The sequence below is a fragment of the Buceros rhinoceros genome, unplaced genomic scaffold (genome assembly GCF_000710305.1).
Source record: "Buceros rhinoceros silvestris isolate BGI_N320 unplaced genomic scaffold, ASM71030v1 scaffold13778, whole genome shotgun sequence".
Classification (NCBI taxonomy): Eukaryota; Metazoa; Chordata; class Aves; order Bucerotiformes; family Bucerotidae; genus Buceros; species Buceros rhinoceros.
Genome location: NW_010425190.1, coordinates 5,375 through 24,417, shown reverse-complemented (window position 1 = coordinate 24,417; position 19,043 = coordinate 5,375). Strand labels below are relative to the sequence as shown.

Below are 19,043 nucleotides of genomic sequence, written 5' to 3'. Positions count from 1 at the left end.
CCTGGGGACCAGCCTGGGGACCAGCCTGGGGTGCTGGCGGGTCAGCTTATCTGTCTGTTCGCTCCATGGTGTAAAAGCTAGCAGAGCTGAGGTCTTACCAGCGTCTGAATCATCAGGTAACGGTGCATCCGCAAGGTGTAAACAACACCAAACGTGTCCACCACCTTCTCCTGCTTCATCTGCTGCAGCAGCCGGTCCAGGGCAATGAAGGTGCCAGAGCGGCCCACCCCAGCACTGAGAGCACAGACAGCAAGGGTTAAACAGCACCTGACCCCACAGCTGATGGGCTCCCCTCCTGCGCGAGACACGGCTCCCAGATGCTGCACCCTGGCCAGCAGTACAAGCACCCTGGGACACTGGTCCAGCATGACATGGCTGAGGAGCCATCCAGACTGCCCTGGGTTGGTGCTGACTATCCTCAGCTGCCCCTTCCCCTGGGACTGGAGGGCCAGCAGCCCTGTGATCCCCAACGCCCGAGCAGGAGACTCTCTACAAACCGTCTGTGTCCTCCAGGCACTGCTTTTCCTCCCCGTTTGTGGGGACCCCATGACCTCTCCCATTGTGCCCTCCTGCTGTTCCCAGAACAGAGCCTCACCTGCAGTGCACGAGGGTTGGCCCCGCACCCTTGGTGCTCTGGATGTGCTCCCGGACCAGCTCTCTGAAGTTCATAATGGAAGTCGTGGACTCTGGGATCCCATGGTCAGGCCACGCTGTGTAGTGCAGGTGGGACACATGCCGCTCTGCCTGGAGACCCTCCTGCCAGGGGGAAGCTGGTGATTGGTGTGTAGCCCACTGGGACAGGGACATGCTTGCACCCCACATCCCTGGGAGCACCCAGGGACTGGGAGACACCCCACTCGGCTGCAAGGAACAGCCAGCGCCAGGCATGGTGCTCCTGCTCCTCTGTCCTCCCCCACAGTCCCCTGCCAGGGTAAGGCATGTGAGTTGTCTTTGACTGCTGGGGAACATGCTCTTGATGCTGCAGTCTGTGTCCCAGGGCAGGGATGTGGGAAGAAGACAGCAAGGGTGGACAGTAGGGGTGATACATGTTGGTTGCTTCTGTGTTACCAAGTCTGAAGTGATAGACTGCTCCTCAGGGGGCTGGATCTTCTTTGAACTCGGCCAATGGCAGGGAAAGGAAATTGTACCACCACCAGCAAGGAGAAATGGCACAGCATCCCATGCAAAACCCCAACCCTTGACAGGTCCCTGAGTCCTCTTGGATCCTTACTCACGTGCCATAGTTTGAACTCACGCATGGTCCACTCCTCAGAGCTGCTCTGCGTCAGCAGGTGGACCCGGACCTGCCCGTAGGAGACGGGGGCAGATTCGGAAGGCCAGTAATGATCACAGAGGACCTAGAGGACAGGTAGGATGGGGTCACAGTGAGGCCAGTGAGGGCCCAGGTCCCACTGGGTGACCTCCTAGCTCCCTGGGAGCATCTGGAGAGCTGCAGCTGTGTGGGTAGCCAGGGCAGGACTTGGAGTGCTTCCCCTTTCCACCAGGAGCTTTGCATGGCTCTCCCCTGTCAACCCTTCACTTGGATCTCAGCCTCCTCCAGAGAAAAGGACCTGTGTGGGTTTCATCATCTCTGGAGGCTAGAGAACCAGTCCACATGTGGTGTCTCATCCAGTGGCAAGGCTTAATTTCAGATGCTGCAGAAACATCTGAAGGTGATGGGCATGGTTCCAGCTAAGTTCTGCTTCTGCACCTTCCTACCCCAAGCTAATGCTGAGCTGCCCACATCAGCCCCTCTTCCCCCCAGGGGAACAAACCCAGCCCTGGGCTCTGCTCATACGACCAGGCCTGGGCTTGGCTGGGGCTGGCATATGGCAGTGCCAACATACCCGCCCGTTCTCCATGCACACGGTCAGCATGATGATGTTGCAGACGTTCTGCTCCCACACCAGCCTCCAGAAGTCATCTATTGTTTTCTTCAGGGGCCCCTGGGTGGCAATGAACTCCTGCTGGGATGTATAGCCCTGAGCAAGAGGCAGACAGGAGGAGTTGTCAAGGCAGGTGAATCCTGCCCTGGGAGAGAGGCGGTGCCTGGTCTGCCTTTGCGGCAGAGGGAGGAAGCCCATCACCCTTAGCCCATGCAGGCGCAGTTCCCAGGCAGCTGATCTCGGAAGGAGATGATTTCACAGAAAGCGTGTGCTGCCCAGCACATGCCTTCTACATATTTGGAATAAAGACGTGACCCCCGCTGTCTCCCTCTAAGCAGTTCCTCTCTCAGCCTGACCAGGGAAAGATGGATCTAGGTTTTTCTTGTGCTCCCTGGTCACGGCTGAAGGTGGGGTGAGCATGCAAGGTCTCAGGCTGCTGTTTTGCCTTCGCCCCTTTGACACACACATGCCCCATGGCTCCACACACCCACGAGTCCATGCTATGTGTCCTGCCTGTTACCTGGGGAAACCTCCCGGATGGAGGATGCGGACACAGCTCCAGGGTTGTTCAAACGCAGCTGCACAGAGCAGAAGGAGAAAGAGCAGGCAGAGACAGGGCGGTAAGCGGGAGCTGACAGGAAGAGACTAGCCCTCAAGAAGAAAGCGGAAAGCATTGCTAGTGTCCCCACACTCACACCTCTGTGGGCATGGCACTTGCCACCTGACTGTCTCCATCCACCCCTGCTAAAGGGCAACTATGCACCTCCACCTGACCCCCAACTCCTTGCCAGCCTGTGCCGGCTGTGGCTTTGGTGGCAGCTCTTGCCCACCAGCCTCCTCAACCTCAGTCCTGGCAGAATTTTTCTAACAGTGCCCTATGACCATGTCTCCGTGGGGAAGGCAAGTGGCCACTCACAGGCAGGAAGTTGGCATTGATGTAGTCTGAGTGTGGATCTTCCCCCAGCTGGCTCAGCTTGACCCGAGAGTGATCATCTGAAAGAGACCACACACACATGAGCCCCTGAGGCAGCCCTTCACCAAGACGTGGCCATCTCCTCTTCACCTGGGTCACGCACTGGGAGAAGCCCCAGCAGCTACATGCTCCAGCCAGCAGCGAGGCTCCATGCTCTGGTGGCACCTTCTCCCTGCGAGCATTGCCTGCCAGTTGGGTTAGTGCAGGGTAAGAGAGCAGAACTGCTATCATGATGCTCATCAGAGAAGCCATGGGACACACCTTTGAACTCCACCTGGGACCCATCCCTGTGATGGCCTCACCCACCATCTGTCCAGCAGCCTTCTGGAGGAGGTGAGGGTGGTGGTTGAGCCCTGGCTCAACCCTTAAGCCTTGAGTCTCCAGCAGGAAAATGGAAACTGAGGTCCATTTCAAGACTCCTTCTCCAGGAGAGGAGCCAGGCACTGTGAATCCTGCAGCAATGCAAGGGGAGCCCGTCCCTGTGCACTGCAGTGTGAACCCCCACCCCAGATACTGGGGAGAGGAGGGAGGAGACAGCACTTACAGGGCAGCACATGTGGGTATCTGTTCTTGGAGACATTCGCTGGTAGCTCGGCTACCACCTTCGGCTGCTCCTTCCCAACTTCCTTCAGCTCCTGTAGGACGGGGGCGAAGATAAGCACAAATGACCCCCTGGAGAGCTCCTGGCCAACTCAGCTCTGCTCCTGGCCAATGGCTCTGTCTGGATATTAGAGGGTTACCCATGCACAGGGCACTACACCTCCCTCGGTATGGGCTGTGGGCTCTGAGCCATAGGTGACTTTTCCCAGAGCCTTTTCCAACAGTATATTTGTATTTAAAAGAGCACAAGCCCAAGAACAAGAACCTCAAAAATCCGAAGTCTACCAAGAAGCTCACAGCACTTCGTGCTGAGAAAACAAACATATTGTGCTGCAAAACCAGTGCTGCTTCTGCCTCTGCCCTTGCTCAGAAGGCCAGAGAAGAAGATCTGAGGAGGGTTTGCAACCACTGATGGGGCTTTCAGAGGTGCTGGCAGAACAATTCAGAGCCTGCAGATATTGGCATGGGAGCCAGTGAAGGAAACATGAGGCGAATTTCTCAGCCTGGCTCTATAGCTCTGAGAGGGTTCCTCACCGTCCTCTGGGTTGCAGGCTCTTTTCTAACACTCTCAAGGTGGATCTCAGCCTCTTCACCTCCAGTCCAGTCCTGGGGCCCTTAGCTTTGTCCACCAGCAACTATGGACAGTGCTGGTTCACCTCATGCCAGACAACACGTTTCTACCAGAACTTGAACAAAACAAGTTTCGATCAGAGGAATTGCCTGATCACTTGGTCCATCCAATCTTTGGCCTCCAAGACTGCCTAGTAGGGTGTCTGGACTGCTAGAGAGATGGATTCCTGTCCCTGGAGATGCAGAGTCCATACAAGCTACCCAACAGCTGAGGAATGAGCTACCTAGAGGGGAAATTCTCGTCTCTAGCAGGAGTCTCGTCTCACCTCAAACTCCTGGAAAAAAGCGTGGTTAGCACCTGCTGTCTTCATCTCATAGTACTGCTTGAAGTTCTGTATGGGAATCGGCCGATGGACGTTTCTGCGTGAAATGAAGTCCAGAGGAAAACTTGTTTTAGCTACTGGGAGGTCTGGCAGGCCAGTCAGGTGGCCAGCGAGACCTGCAGGACTGGGAGGGACACACGCATGGATGGTCTATAGCCCATGTCATTGCCCAGGGAAGTGGGTCCAACAGAACATTGTTTAAATATTGGGAGGAATTTCAGGGTGGTGAGGACATTCTCCTACTGCAGAAGCCTTGCAGAGGAGGTGTGGAAAATACATTGACTTGGAAGGAGCTGGGCAATAAATACTGAACATGGGGAAGTCTGAGATTTAAAAAAAATAACTAAGGAATGGAGACAGAGTTGGGTTTTTCCTGAGTCGAAGTATGAGAAAGGAAGTTGGTAAACAACTCTGTGACCTGCAGTGGGGACATGCAGAGAGGGCAGACTCCAGTACCCACCTCAAGCTGTAGGTCACCATCTCCTGGGGCAGGCTGCTCTCCTTGGTTCTAGAATCAAAGCACGGCAGATGTTACTCTTCGTGAAGTGCAGGGACAGACGCCGAGAGCATATTGCCTTCTGTGGCTTGTGGAGCGTGTGCGAGCGGAGCGCTCACCTCAGGCACCTGCCTTGCACGTGTGGAGGTGTCTGAATTCACTGCATGTGGGCAGGTCCCCCTCCCCTCTGCCCTTTGCTTCTGCGCTTGCCCGGCCCGGCCCAACCCCACTAGTGGGAGTCCTAGGTTGCCCAAATCTCTTTTCATAACCTCTCACTGCACCTCCTCCAGGCCTGGCACTGAAGGTTGGGGTTCTCAGCATGCACCCCCCAGATAAGAGCTGGCTCATCCTCACCTCCTCGATCTGAGCTGTTTCCAGTATACCACAGCAAAAATAGCTGCAAGTGTCAAGAGAAACCCCACAACGATTCCAGCGATTATTGGCATTGAGAGCAGTGTTGCGTCTGCACCGGATCCAGCAGCTGGAATAAAAAAGAGAGAAGGGACAAAAGCAAGAGTCAGTAAATGGCTCCATTTACTCTCTTTATTATATTTGCTACAGCCTGTGATCCCCCTCTGGCTTCCCATTGTCAGGTTGTTAATTATCTCTAACCTACACAGTCAGGGAGGGAAGACATTCTCCACCTTACCTGAGAACATGGTGAATGTCACTGCAGGGGCCACAGGGTCGTATCTGGTGAAGGCAGCAATGCTGAACCTAGGGCAAAGCAGAGTCCTGCCATAAGGGGCAATCCAGACTGAGCACAGCACCCGCGGAGGTGGCAGTGGGGGGACCCAGGGGACCAGAACAGCTGCCTCTGATTTGATGTGCTGTATTGGAAGAAGCTTGTTTTCTGGTAGAGATTTAGGGGATGTGTGTAAATGGTATTTCCTCTCTTTTCTGCCTCTTGGGCAAGTTTGTTGCCCTTGGGAGAACATGAGAAAATGTTTATAAAGCACAAATGGGAAACACGTCTGCTCTGAAGGTTATTTGCAGAGACAAGCAGCAAATTTCTGCTCTTTTATAAGACACAAATGGAGAAAGACAAGAGTAAATGGGGAAAACGAAGTTGGGTTGAGTCACTCTCTTAGCTCACATCAGCCCATTAATTGAGTTGACTTGAAAGAGCTGAGCCTGGGTAACTGTTTGAACCTGGGGCACCTCAGCTGGGAGGGCTGAGCCCTCACCAGACCCTTCCTTATGATTGCAGAAGTGGCTGGTGCATCCTCCTCCCTGTGGAGATCTGCCCTACGTCCTCCTCCCAAGGAGAACACGCCAAGCCTCACAGCTCCCGGTCTCATGTGAGCCCCCTCCAGCAGCAGCCAGAGCTAAGATCTCTCTGGAAACTGAGCATCCAGGAGCCACAGAATGAGAGGGGCTTGTTGATGAACACCTCACTGAAAGTTAGAGAACAAGGGCTACAGCAGTAGCTGCACCCTAGCGAAGCAGCACAGTGTTGTTTAGGGCAGCCAAAATGGAAACAAGCCGTGAAAAGGTACAAAGGGGTCTTCTAGCCCCAAGAAACCAGACAGTTAATACGTGTCACTGAATCGATGACAGCCTGATGGCTCTGAGTTAGCTGCTGCCCTGCAGGAGGTGGAGGCTGGAGTGAAGACGGCAGGGGGAAGCAGGGAGGGCAGACAGACCCTCCCGGACTGGCTGGGCAGTATTTGGGGGGTGGAGAAGTATCCTTGTGTGTTTGTGCTGTTGTTAAGCTTCTCTCAAGGCCACTGGCAAATCTTGGTCTGGGCCAATGTGTCGTAGCATGGACCCGGCTTGTCCCAGGCTGTCCCCTGCTTCAGCTGTGCTGGCTGGAGCACAAAGCCATATCAGAGGCTGCTAGGGTCGAGCAGTAAAGCCCTGCCATGCCCGAGGGTGAGTCAGTCGGGCAGGAGCCATTGGCAAGAAAGAATAGATGGGCTTGGTGGGAAATCAATCTGAAACCTTGGGAACCAACTGGAGACTCTCCAGTGTCAGCCCAGGGATCATGACGCCTGTGGTGGGCAGGGGATGGGAATGGTCATCACGCATTTCTCCTGCCAGGCACGACAATACGGTACCTAGGAAGAGCTGTTCGCTCCTCATCATCCTCCTCGGAGTGTAATTTCTGGGAGGGACATTGGCAGCAATCACCTGTACTGTTCGTTGGCTTTCAGCTTCCCGTTGCACATTGCCCTGGACTGGCCGCACTCCTCTGTTCCCACTGGCACCCGCCAGGTTTCGGGGGAGCTCCTGGGGCTCAGGTGGAAGGGATTGGGGATCAACACAGCCAGGTAGGAGTCCTCTGTCCCATAATAGTGGTCATACCATGTGCTGGACATGATCTCCTGGGTGGGCCTCAGCACTGAAGGGGAATATACACGGTGACAGTGCTAGCCCCGTGATGTCCAGGGGACCTGCTGCCCTCCAGGGAGCCACTGCAGATCGGGATGTGCTGGGGCACTTACGTGAATCGTTAGTGGTAGCAACAACACCATAATACTCAATCTGGCCATTGTCCTCGCTGAACAGGTCTGATGGAATGATAACTGTGGAGCTGGCCTCCACCTGGAAGACGTCTGTTCGCAGGGGTGGAGGCAGAGCTGGAAGAGGAACCAGCAAGCACAGCCTGTCAGTGCGTCCCTGCTCTCACAGACCCATCACACATTGCTCAGCCTGTGACTGGTCCCAGCATCACTGCCCAGAGTCCTGACCCACTGCAGTTCAGCGCAGGACCCCATGAGCTTCACAGGCACCTCAAAGAGTCCCCAGGTCTAACAAGCAACGCTGGATGTCTTCTCCTGAGGTCTGTGGCAAGGTTGTGAGAAAGAAGGAGACTCACCCTCCACTGTTGTGTTGCAGACCAGAGTCACAGCCCGGCTCCTCATTGAGTTCATGCCCACTGTGTTCACAACGATTCGGTAGGATGAGTGTGGCTCCAGCCCCTCCAGACTGGCCTTGCTTGTAGGAGTGTTCATGACATACTTGGAGCTGGGAGGTCCATCAGAAAGTCTCTCTGTCACCACCTCGTAAGTCTCCACATCTCCAGGAGAGCTAGTCCAGTACAAGTAAAGGCTCCTTGACTCTGGTAGGCATTGCACATCCTCCACTGGGTTTGGTTCTGCGAAGGAGATATGGCAGGCTCTGACCTTACCAGATCAGAGGAACCCCAACCTCAGCCCATGCATCAGCCTGGAGCCACTGCAGTTCTCTACTGCCTGTCCCTAGGTCAGAGAGAGAGGAGCAAAGCTGGACATCTGCGACCTGGGAGCTTTCTGTGCCAAAGGCCACAGGACAAGGTGAACAGGTCAGGGCCTGAGCAGATGTCTTATAGGAGAAGCAGACCAATGGCCATCTCTGCAGAGTCTGCTTTGCTTCCCAGGTGGCAAGACCACGAGGAGATGGGAAGTCTTTGTGATGGCGCTTGCTTAGGGAGCTGATGGTTAACTGAAAGTCACCTTACTGGCTTTCCTTATCTCCCAGCATGAAGACTTCCCACGCCTTTGTTAACCCCCAAGGACTGATCCAGCCTTGAGACCACCCAGGCACTTCTCCCCCTTCCCCCCTGCGCTCCCCCCACCCCCATGGCAGCGCATACCCACCCACTGGCACTGCCAAGGGTTTGCTGCTGCTCCAGTAGGGTCCAGCCACGCAGCTCAAGGAGACAGAGTAGTTCCTCCCTGGCACCAGCCCCTGGAGAAGGTGCTGGCCTTGCCCTCTGCCGAGGGCGTGTTGCCGGGACAGCGAGCTGTTCCTGGGGTCCCGCCGCCACAGCTGGCAGTCATCCTGCTGTCCAGAGACGCTGCCCCAGGAGATGAGCATAGTGTTGTTCCCTTCAGCCACCGCAGAGAGATTTTGGGGAACCGAGGGGGCTACGGTGAAAAGGACACCAGGGCAGAGTTACTGGCATGCAGGTAAGCTCTTCCATCCTACAGAGATACGAGTGGAAGATGGGTAATGTGCAAGAACACTTTGCGTGCTCAGTGACAACATGTCTGCTGGCTGCCACTACCAGAAATGACCTCTAAAGGGCAGTTGGAGGACAAGCAGAGTGGGGAGCGTGAGGGGATGGGTTCTTCCTCCTGTTAATTAGCAGGTTTCATTAGCAATCTGCCTCAAGGGCTCTGCACATGACTTCCAGCACCCTGCCAGGGGCTGGCTGAGCGTGGGAGCAGAGACCTCTGGATTCCCCAAGCAGGGACTGTGGGGACAAGCACATGAAAAGGCTTATTGTGCTTATCTGCAATTTCCACATTCTTTAAAACAAAAAAAAGAATCAAAAAACAACAACAAAAAAAGGCCAGCCTCCACGTATCCACCATGCGAGGAATTTTCTGAGTGCCTGGGAGAAAGGCGGAGGGTACGGTGGGGTGTGGCTCCCTGGCTGTAGGGCCTCGTGGTCTCCTGGGCTGCAGGTGAACTTCGCCAGAGCAGCACTACTGCCACGGGATCCCTTGCTCCTGTTCAGCCACTCCTGCCTGGAGGATCCAGCTTTTGTCAGGAGCAGGCTCTGCCTCCTCCAACAGCAACCACAGCTGCCAGACCATCCGATGGGCAATAGGATGGCCTCCCCTCCACCACAGTCCCATGGCTACGGTGGTACCTGCAGCTTGCAGGCAGCAGTCGCAGCTGCGTCCCGGCCCCATCCCGCTGCAGGTGCTGAGCCTGCCCAGCTGGGGAAGGCTGAAGCGCATGCACGGTGTCAGGACCTCCAGCTCTTGCCACTTACTTGTCCAGTCGCTGATGTTTCCTGCAGATGCTGCGTAGGGTCCTGCCATGGCCACCACTTCCAGCAGGTATTTGTGTCCTGGAGCCAGGCCAGAAAAGGTGAATTTGCTGGAGCCTTTCCCAACAGTTACATTGGCTGCCACAATACCTGATCCCGAATGATAGAGGAGGAGCCTGTAACTGTCCTGGCCTTGGGGTTCAGCTCGCCAGGACGCGCTCAGCCTGTTGGGATACCCCTGGTTTGTCATGTACACATTACGAGGTGCCAGGGGATCTGGAAAGACAGGATGGGAGACGTCAGTGAAGGATCTGAGGACGTTGCCTGGGTATCTTGGTGGTGTCATCAGAAGGGATGCACCCTACAGGACAGGGCTCTTCGCCTTGGCTGGATGGCTGCACCCACCAGCCTGGAGGCAGCTAAAAGCAGCTCCTACAAAAGCCTCAGGTCACACCTTCTGAGCAGAGGCAGCCCTGTCCCAGCTGGGGCGAGACACCCGGAGGGGGGTAAGGAGGGAACACCTGGCCAGGTAGAGGGGAGGGAAAGGTGAATGCCCCTGCCTGCTGCAGCCTCCTCCATGCCTCTCCTCTGAAGCACAGCCCTGGGAGCTTCAGCCAGCCTAACGCAGGCTGGTGGAGCTGATGGTGAGGGTGGGCAGAGCCCTGCTCAGTGCCATGGCACTGACATGGCCTTGAGTCCAGGCAGGGCTTGGGCTCTGCCATGAAGGTCACCAGAGACATGTCCTTTACTGTGAGCTTTTGTGACTGCCCAGCAAGGCACATATTGCCCTCAAAATGGAGTACTCACATGTCCAGTTGCTGACGTTCCCTGCAGGTGTTCGGTAGGACCCTGCCATGGACACCACCTCCAGCGCATACTTGCTTCCTGGGGCCAGGCCCGTGAAGGTGAAGTTGTAGGTGTCTCTCCCAAGTGAGGTCATAGCTGCCACGGTGCCCAGCCGCGCATGATACAGGGTCAGGGTGTAGCCATCTCGCCCCCCAGCCGTGGGTCCCCAGGATGCGCTCAGCCTGTCGGGGTGCCCCGTGCTCAGCAAGCACACAGCGGCTGGAGGCAGCGGGCCTGGGGAGTCACCAGACCTGATGTTAGGGACTGGATACCGTGCGGAAGGAGACAGATGCTTGATGCAACATTGTGCAGCAGGAAAATGCTCCCTGAGGGCTGGGACTTGTAGACAACCTCTGGCACTCTCCTCCTCCTCCTCACGTTTCTCTTTTCCCTCCTCATCCCACCTCGCCTTTAATGCTGCTCACCCTTTGCGGTCCCTCACACGCCAACCCTGCTTCACTCAGGTCACCCTCATTCCCATAGACCAGCTGGAGCGTCTTTGTCACAGCTGTGTCCTTCAGCACCCAGCCAGGGTGCAGCTGCCTGGGCAGAGCTGGCACGGTGTTATGCTCTCTCCAGCCCTCAAACGTTTCTGGGTGGGGAGAAGCGCTGGACCAGTCCGTCTCCAGAGCAAAGACCCATTCTCCAGGGAGGACCATGGATTAGCCTCTTGTACTACACAGATTCATTTAATGCATCTTCATGGTAATGTCGTTTCTACCTGCTGGATGAGACTGGTTGAGGGCCAGGGAGATGGGGCAGCATGGGCATGTCCCCACGCGGGCACAGCTGGGCAACCCTGCATGTCATCAGCATGTGCTTATGCAAGTCTACAGCTGAACATCCACGTGCCCATGAGGGTAACCCTGTGTCCCTGCACTAACTGCTGCATGTTGCACCCATGCACATGCGTGTGCACATCTCCAAAGGCACCAGGTCCCTCTGCAAATCTCTCAGTCCTCCTCAGGACCACCCAGCGGTGCAACGTCTCCCACCCTCTGCAGGCAACACCCCTCCAGGTACTCACATGTCCAGCCACTGATGTTGGGTGCCACTGCCTGGTACGGTCCAGCTGTGGCACTGGCCTCCAGGGAATACTCGTACCCTGGGGCCAGGTCCGTGAAGGTGAAGTTGTGGGTGTCCCTCCTGAGAGAGACTGTAGCTGCCACAGTGCCCAGCCACACATGGTACAGGGTCAGGGTGTAGCTGTCTCGGCCCCCGGCCGCAGGTCCCCAGGATGCGCTCAGCCTGTCAGTGTGCCCCATGCTCAGCCAGCGCACGGCAGCTGGGGGCAGCGGGCCTGGGGAGGAGACACAAGTCACTGCTGGGAGCCAGAGTCTGGGCTGAGGGAAAGCAGATGTTCTACGTCTGTGCCAAGCCTGCGCTGCAGGTGGTGGCTCAGCCTCGCAAGGTCCCAAGGGCTGGCTTTGCCCTTGACTCCGTGGCAGCTGTCTGAGCCTGTGGATGGCTGTGGACACCTACCAGGGACATGGATGGCCAAGCCACAGGGTCACACACAGAATCTCCAGGCTGCATCCAGCAGGCACTGGGGGCCGTGTGGCTGGGAGAGGAAGGCAGGATCTGTCTGCACCAGTACTGGGAAGGGGGAGCTATGGTGGAGGACACCTGGCTGCAAGGAGAGCATCATACTCACGTGTGCAGTGGGTGAGGTTGGGGGTGCTGTTGTGGAAAGGCCCAGCTGTGGCCCTCACTACCACGCTGTAACGGGTGCCGGGGCTCAGGTTCCTGAAGACGTGACTCCTGGCACCCCAACCCAGCGCCACGCGCCCAACGCGACTGCTGGAGGCTGTGTCGTAGGCATCCACCACGTAGCCTTCTGCTCCTCGCCCCTTCGCTGCCCAGGAGACTTGCAGCGCGGAGGCAGAGGAGCTGCCCAGGGTGAGGTTGTCAGGGGCCAAGGGATCTGGAAAGCCACAGGGAGGCAGTCAGCCCCCGTGTGCCACCACTCACTGCTCAGGGCTAGGAGCCGGCTGCTTTGCCCAGTGGTTCCTTGGGCTCTGGCAGTGCTGGACTCCAGCCCCTAGCTCCCAGTGGGTGGTGGGCAGGCTGGCCACCAGAGATGCTCCCAGAGGGAAGCATGGGTACAAATGGGCAGACAGTGCAGGCGGCTCTGAGTGCAATATCCCCAGGGTTTGCAGTTGGACATGGCAGGGGAGATGCCCGGAGCCTTTGAGGTGGATAGGAGGGATTGGATCTGTGTCCAGGAGGGAGCAAGGACAGTGAGCAGCAGGGTGGGATACCTATATAGAAGCCAGGGGCACAGTGGGGATGGGTTGGGATGGGGAAGGTGGTGGTGGGTGCTCTGCAAGGCTCAGGTGGAGGCTCTGGGGCACAGTGGAGTGCTGTGTCCAACCCAACCCATCAGACTCACATGTCCATTGGGTGACATTGGTGGAGGAAGCTTCGAATGAGCCTTTCATGGCAGTGACCTGCACAGCAAACCTGCTGCCTGCCTCCAAGTGAGTCCAGGTGATGTTCTGGGCATCTGGACTCAAGGTCTGGACCCAGACCCTGCTCTGGGTGCTGAGGCTATACAGAGTGACACGGTAGAGGTCCCTCCTGCCGGGAGGCTTGTTCCAGAACGTGTAAAGCTCTGAGGAGCTACCTGGGTTGGTAAGGCTCAGGTTTGTCGGTGCAGCAGGAACTGTGAGGGGAGACAGACACATGAGTCAGAGAGGAAAAGATCCAGTTCTGAGCATGCAACCATCTCCAGGGAGGAGTCTGGCTTTCCCCAGGCAGCCAGCAGCAAGCAGCCAGCAAGCGCTCTGTGCCCCTGTGGTACAAGGCTGCAAGAGGCAGGAGATGACTGCAGGCAGCATCACAGGAAACTCCTCTCCCTGGGTGCAAACATCCCATCCCATCCCACTCCATCCCATCCTCTCAGTGCTCCTGCCCAAATCACCGTGGGAGGGGTGGATGCTCACCTGTGCAGCCAGTGACATTCTCGGGCAGAGAGTGGTAGGCTCCAGCTACCGCCCAGATCCCGATAAGATAGCAAGTTCCTGGTTCCAGCCCTGTCAGGGTGATGTTGGTGCTGTCTTTCTCTGCTTCCAGGCTCCTCACTGATGCAGAAGAGCCCTCCTCGTGCACGCTGAGCAGGTATCTGTCCCTCTGCCCGGGAGGGGTCTCCCAGTGCACAGCCAGTGCCCAGGCAGTGCTGACAGGGCTTGCCGATAGAGACAGAGGGGGCAGCGGGACTGCAGGAGAGAGATGGCATTATGGGGGACAAACCTGCGCTGCTCAGGACTGACTCTAGTTTGGGACTGAGCCTGGGAGCTGCAGGGCTGTGGGCGTGTAACACACTGTCTAAAGACTGCTGAGAGCAGCAGATCAAAGCTTCTCTCCATGTCCCAGGTGATAACAGTGTGTCACCGTCACGGCCTGAGACCCCGTTGTCCCAGAGAGCTGGGGCAGGTTCACAGCCTGCGCTTCTGAGCTGCTGGGCTCAGGATGAGGGAGGGTCCCAACAAAAGAGTAGGAGATGGGCACCAGTAGGGTTGTGGGGACACAGTCTCAGAGCTCTCCTGCAGAGCAGCCCTGGGACCCCTGTCTGGGTCCCCAGCCCCTCACCAGGTCAGAGACAGGCTGGTACCAGGGGCGGGGGTGGGGGCCGCTGGGACCCCTGTCTGGGTCCCCAGCCCCTCACCAGGTCAGAGACAGGCTGGTACCAGGGGCGGGGATGGGTGCAGAGGAGCTGCATTCCTACCAGTGTAGCCGATGGCGGTCTGAGAGGAGGTGCGATGAGGTCCGGCCTGAGAAATAATCTCCACATGGTACCGTGACCCTGGCACCAGCCCCTCCAGGTCGAGCTGGGTGACTCCTCGGGGGACGGACACATTCCTGATGATGGACAGGGACTCGGCCACTGAGAGCTGTACCAAGTGGTCTCTGCCACCGCCTGACTCCACCCAGCTCACATGAAGCTCCTGGGGTCTCCGTCCAGGCTGCACACTCACGTTAGCCAGAGCCAGTGGATCTAGAGGGAAACACAGCATGGAGATCCATGACATGGTGGAGAAGAGTAGTTGGAGAAGACAGGACACAGCCTACACCTCTGCACAGGGCTAAAGGAGAAGTGGTGACAGCTGAGTGCCAGCTCTCCTGTCATCCTGGGGGACAAGCGAGTTGCCTGTGCATGTCCCCAGGGTGCTGCTAGCAGGAGGGTGCTGTCCTGACAGAAAAGAACGCAGCTCCCCAGTGGGCTGCTCTGCTCCATGGACAGGAAGCAGCAAGCCTGTATGGGACTCTGTGCTTCCTCTCGCATCCCCCTCCCACCAGTACCATGCTGGCCTTGAGCTCACAAGTGGTCTAGGCAGGACTTGGCTGGGGAAAGACTGCACTGGGGAAAAGGGTCTTTTGGGGCCCAGCAGCCAGCAGACAGCACGTCACTCATGACACATGCTGTGACACCCAGGGGCAAGGAGCATGCAGGTCTCACTGGAGCCTTCTCTCCTCCTAAAATCCATGTCCCTGCCAGTCTTGCAGGCAGTGCCGGCATGCCCTGTCCCTGCAGGAGGCTGGGGACACTTCTCACTCACATGTCCACTCAGTGGCAAAGTGTGACGAGGATCTGTACGGGCCAGAGAGGACGGTCACCTTCAGGAAGTACTGAATACCAGGGGACAGCCCCAGGAACGTGAAGTTGTGGGTGTTTGGCCCCACTGAGATGTTCCTCTGTGCTGGATGGCTCTTGCTGTAGAGCTGGAGGTGGAACTGGTCCACATCACCAGCAGCCTTGTCCCAGAAGGCAGAGAGTCCCAGCGGGTGTCGGGTGTTGGTCAGGGTCACGCCGGCCGGAGCCAGGGGGTCTGAGAGAGAAGAGACATCCAGGCAGTAAGGGGCAGTCGTGGTGGAGCTGCCATGGTGCGGAGTGGGGGCCTGTGTGTGTTTGTCCTGGACACCCTCCCCTGCCTGTTCCTGGTGGGCTCTGATCAGAAATCAAACCCCAGCACAGCTTCTGCTCCGCAACAAATGTGGGAGCAGGCCTCCACTCTTCCTACCGGGTGGCATTCGGAAACATCTTCTGTTCAGTGATCTGTTTCTCCTACACTGAAGACCCTTTTACTTCCAACCCGGCTGAATGTGGCTCTGGTTGTCCTTCCACTCTTCCGTCTGTCTATGCATCCCTGCTCCTGGCTCCCTCACTCCCCCATACATGGTCCACACTCTGCCTTCCCTTCATGCCGTGAGCCTTCTGTGCTCGTTGGCAGCCCCCGGTTGCAGTTTGCAGTCGGGTTGAGGTAGGGCTGTCACACTCACACGTCCAGTCTGTGGCCGATCGCAGAGCGGACCTGTAAGATTCAGCCAGAGCAGCCACCTCCAGTGTATACTGCCGCCCAGGGACCAGGTCCTCAAAGGTGACATTTGTCCAGTTGCTCCCCACAATTATGTTCCTGACAAGCTCCTGGGACTTGGTTTCCCAAAGGGTGGCTGCGTAGCCGGTGCTGCCTGCAGGAGCTGCTCTCCAGGAGGCTTGCAGAGAGGTGCTGTGGCCATGATTGCTGAGGGTCAGCTGCTCCAGGGGCAAAGGATCTAGGAGAGGAAAGTTCTAGAGTCACAGCTGCACCCAGACTAGGGTCACCTGGCAGAAGTACAACCCAAAGTGTGCTGGGGCTGCAGCCCCTTCCCACATCCAGGTGCTCTGGCCACCTGCAGGGTCTGAGCAGGCCACTGACACCCCTGTGACACCAGTATGGCAAGGACTGGGCCAGCACAGAGTTCAGACTGGGGTGAGGGAGGACTGCTCTGGAGCTGAAGGAGGTGGGATGGTCTGGACCAAGGCAGGGGAGAGGTGGTTCAGGGCAGAGGCAGCATGAGCAACACCACAGGAGCATGGCCCGAGGGAGGAGGAGGAGAGTGCTGGGCTCTGCTGACCCTTGTGCTGGGCGATTGGGGTACAGACCAGAGTGGGACACATCCAGCAGCACCTCTGCTCTCCTCCTGATCCTTTTGCCATTTTACTGCGTGAAGCTGCAGCAGGCCAGTGCTAGCACATGCCCTGCAGCACAACATCATGGGGAAGGGCAAGATCCAGTGGGAACCGCGGGGCTGGCTGCGGTGAGGGCTGCAGCACTCACATGTCCAGTTGGTGATGCGCCGGGGTGAGGAGGTATAGGGGCCAGCCACGGTGCTGACCTCAAAGGTGTAGAGGGTGCCAGGGCGGAGGCCCTCGTAGGTGAAGTTGGTGACACCTCTGAGTAGCGAGCTGTTCTTTACGGGCTGCTCCACGGGGCTGAGGGCCAGCACGTAGCCCTCTCCTGCCGCCTCGTCCCAGCTGGCTAGCAGGCTGTAGGGGCTCCCCTGGCTGGACAGACTCACACCAGATGGTGCTAGTGGCTCTGCAAAGGACAAGGAAGGGTCAGGCATGTCACTGGCCTGGGGTAGTGTATCCAGTAGTCCGATTGCTCTCACGGTCTCCCCACCAAACAAGGGCAGCCAAGGCTGCCAGGAGAGACCCTTCGACTGCTCCCAACACCAGGGGCTGAGTGAATGCCTCCCCACATGGTTCAGGGCTCCGGTCCTTCCTTCCCGGGGAGGCAGCTCTGGGAGAGCACCAACCATAGCTCCACAAGTCACCCGGAGGGACTGGGAGATGTTGGGGGGGACTGGTGGTGCTTCACTACTCGCCAAACATGCTCCTGTGAAGGGAGGGAAGGGAAGCTGTCCTGAAGCATGCTGAACCCCAAGTCCAAAGGTTACGGAGTAGGATCTAGTCTTGATTCGCATCCGACCCTATCTGGCATAAGTCTGCCAAGGACCTCTGAGTCCATCCTCCCTGGGGGAGGGACTATGGGACAGCAGATTTTGCTGCTCTGACCCACAGCCTACTCTTGAAAGTCGGTGCCACTGCGCTGCATAGCCCCAGGTCCACTCCTGCCACAATCTCCCTCCCCATCCCACCAGCCTCCCTCTGGCCACCAGCATCTCCATGTGGTGGCAGAAACGTCCTTGGAAAGACAGGCTCGGGCTTTCTGCTTACGTGTCCAAGCTGCTGTGCTGCGGGCTGATGCCTGGTAAGGGCCAGCCACTGCCGTCACCTGGACAGAGTATTGCTTCCCGGGGCTCAGCCCGTGGAAGGCAACACGACTGTTGTCTCCATCGACGGAGATGTTCCTTGTCGGAGCACCGTCCTCTCCCTCCTGCAGTGTCACCAGGTAGAAGTCCCTCTCTCCCGCTGGGGTGCTCCAGCGAGCCTGCAAGGAGCTCTGCTCCTCTGTCCTGCTCAGGGTCACATTGCCAGGGCTCAGGGGGTCTGGAAGGGAAGGGAACAGCATTGGGTGCATCAGGATTACGGGGTTCTTAGCACCCCACACACCCTGAGCCTCGCTCCCTGCGCCATTATCTGCAGGGTTACATCCAGCCTTAGACATTCTTTTCGAGCGTGATGTCTCCACTCCCTAACACAACCATTCCTGGTCTAGTCCAGCCCAGACAAAGCTGGCAGCCCTGCTGGGAAATTCCTAAAAGTCCCCCTCCTCTGCATTCGTGTCCTGTCATGAGCTTAGGATCTTCCCAGGAACTGGCCTCGACCGAACTGCTGGCTGGAGGCCCCTGGCTCGCGCGTCTGGCACCGGGGACTTCTGTTCAGCTCGGAGCTGCAGACAGCACCAGCAGGGATCGTGTCCGAGTCACTTCATGGCAGAAATGAACCAGCTGGGGGTGTGGAGCTCTTCCAAACCCCAGCTGCAGAGTCAGCAGTAAGCAGGCTCCAGCTCCCCGCGCTGGCCGGAGGAGCAGGAAAGAGCTGGAGACTTGTCACCTGTGGGCTCCCCGGTTCTTCCAGCATGTGCCTGACCAGAGCCTCTGCCCAGGGCCAGGGTGAGTCACTGGCCACAACAGCTCTGAGTTTGCAGCTTGGCACCTCCATAATTTGTTGCTCCTCACTAGTGAAGGCCAACACTTCCCTGCCGCCCGGCATAAGTCTTGCTCTGTCCAGGAGGCTGGGCTTGCCCTCTCCGTTCCCCCCCTGCTTGTCCTGGGAACATCTAGGAGGGCCAGTCCAGGGACAGGACTGTTTGCAGTGCTGTGGACATGATGTCATCAGCAAACCAGGACTGTGGTGGTGGAAGTCATCCTTTCTCAGAGCCCTGATCAGCCTGAGGCCAGAAGGTGGAGAAAGCTGGAACAGTGCAACAAGCTGGGGGCTGGGAGGGCTACCCTCAATTTTTTGACCTGCCAGAGCCTGGCTTCTTTAGCTGCATTTGCACAGCACCTGGCACATCAGGGACATCCACCAGGAAGAGGTTATCAGGTGCTACCAAAATATATCTTTGACAGCAAAGGACCAAAGATCTATTTCCCTCCCAAAACCTCCAGTTCAAACCAGCAAAACTACTGCACTATCTCTGTGTCCCAGAGCCAGGTCCCGGAGCAGCTTTTGGCCAGGTCCAAGCAAAAGAATTGCTCTCTGCAACCAGAGCTCTGGCAGGAGACCTTTGGATTCAGAGCCGGGACCAGAGGCAGGGAGAAAACTAGGGCCACCAAGGTCCTCCGCCATCCCTGGCCATCATACTCACACGTCCAAGCAGTGGCATTGGGCCCCACTGCGGTGTACGGCCCAGCC

At 57.4% G+C, this 19,043-nt stretch overlaps 2 protein-coding genes across 2 annotated transcripts in view; both read right to left on the bottom strand.

The window, feature by feature from the left end:
- LOC104497772 (receptor-type tyrosine-protein phosphatase V-like) overlaps positions 1 to 11,118 on the bottom strand; it is a 14,411-nt gene extending 3,293 nt beyond the window's left edge. Inside the window, exons 1-17 of the mRNA XM_010141052.1 lie at positions 10,902 to 11,118; positions 10,421 to 10,693; positions 9,617 to 9,889; positions 8,490 to 8,759; positions 7,730 to 8,008; positions 7,356 to 7,490; positions 7,042 to 7,252; positions 5,558 to 5,625; positions 5,263 to 5,389; positions 4,873 to 4,920; positions 4,356 to 4,449; positions 3,404 to 3,494; positions 2,803 to 2,879; positions 1,848 to 1,982; positions 1,236 to 1,358; positions 596 to 756; positions 99 to 234 (exon numbers count right to left, since the gene is read on the bottom strand). Coding sequence (XP_010139354.1) covers positions 99 to 234; positions 596 to 756; positions 1,236 to 1,358; positions 1,848 to 1,982; positions 2,803 to 2,879; positions 3,404 to 3,494; positions 4,356 to 4,449; positions 4,873 to 4,920; positions 5,263 to 5,389; positions 5,558 to 5,625; positions 7,042 to 7,252; positions 7,356 to 7,490; positions 7,730 to 8,008; positions 8,490 to 8,759; positions 9,617 to 9,889; positions 10,421 to 10,693; positions 10,902 to 11,118 — 2,718 coding nt within the window. The remainder of the gene's footprint in view (positions 1 to 98; positions 235 to 595; positions 757 to 1,235; positions 1,359 to 1,847; positions 1,983 to 2,802; positions 2,880 to 3,403; positions 3,495 to 4,355; positions 4,450 to 4,872; positions 4,921 to 5,262; positions 5,390 to 5,557; positions 5,626 to 7,041; positions 7,253 to 7,355; positions 7,491 to 7,729; positions 8,009 to 8,489; positions 8,760 to 9,616; positions 9,890 to 10,420; positions 10,694 to 10,901) is intronic.
- Positions 11,119 to 11,412: 294 nt separating this feature from the next.
- LOC104497771 (receptor-type tyrosine-protein phosphatase V-like) overlaps positions 11,413 to 19,043 on the bottom strand; it is a gene marked incomplete at its 5' end in the record, with an annotated part of 12,416 nt that continues 4,785 nt past the window's right edge. The window contains 10 exons of the mRNA XM_010141050.1: positions 11,413 to 11,759; positions 12,114 to 12,383; positions 12,852 to 13,124; positions 13,405 to 13,677; positions 14,187 to 14,456; positions 15,019 to 15,288; positions 15,740 to 16,012; positions 16,558 to 16,818; positions 17,460 to 17,732; positions 18,365 to 18,465. Coding sequence (XP_010139352.1) covers positions 11,413 to 11,759; positions 12,114 to 12,383; positions 12,852 to 13,124; positions 13,405 to 13,677; positions 14,187 to 14,456; positions 15,019 to 15,288; positions 15,740 to 16,012; positions 16,558 to 16,818; positions 17,460 to 17,732; positions 18,365 to 18,465 — 2,611 coding nt within the window. The remainder of the gene's footprint in view (positions 11,760 to 12,113; positions 12,384 to 12,851; positions 13,125 to 13,404; positions 13,678 to 14,186; positions 14,457 to 15,018; positions 15,289 to 15,739; positions 16,013 to 16,557; positions 16,819 to 17,459; positions 17,733 to 18,364; positions 18,466 to 19,043) is intronic.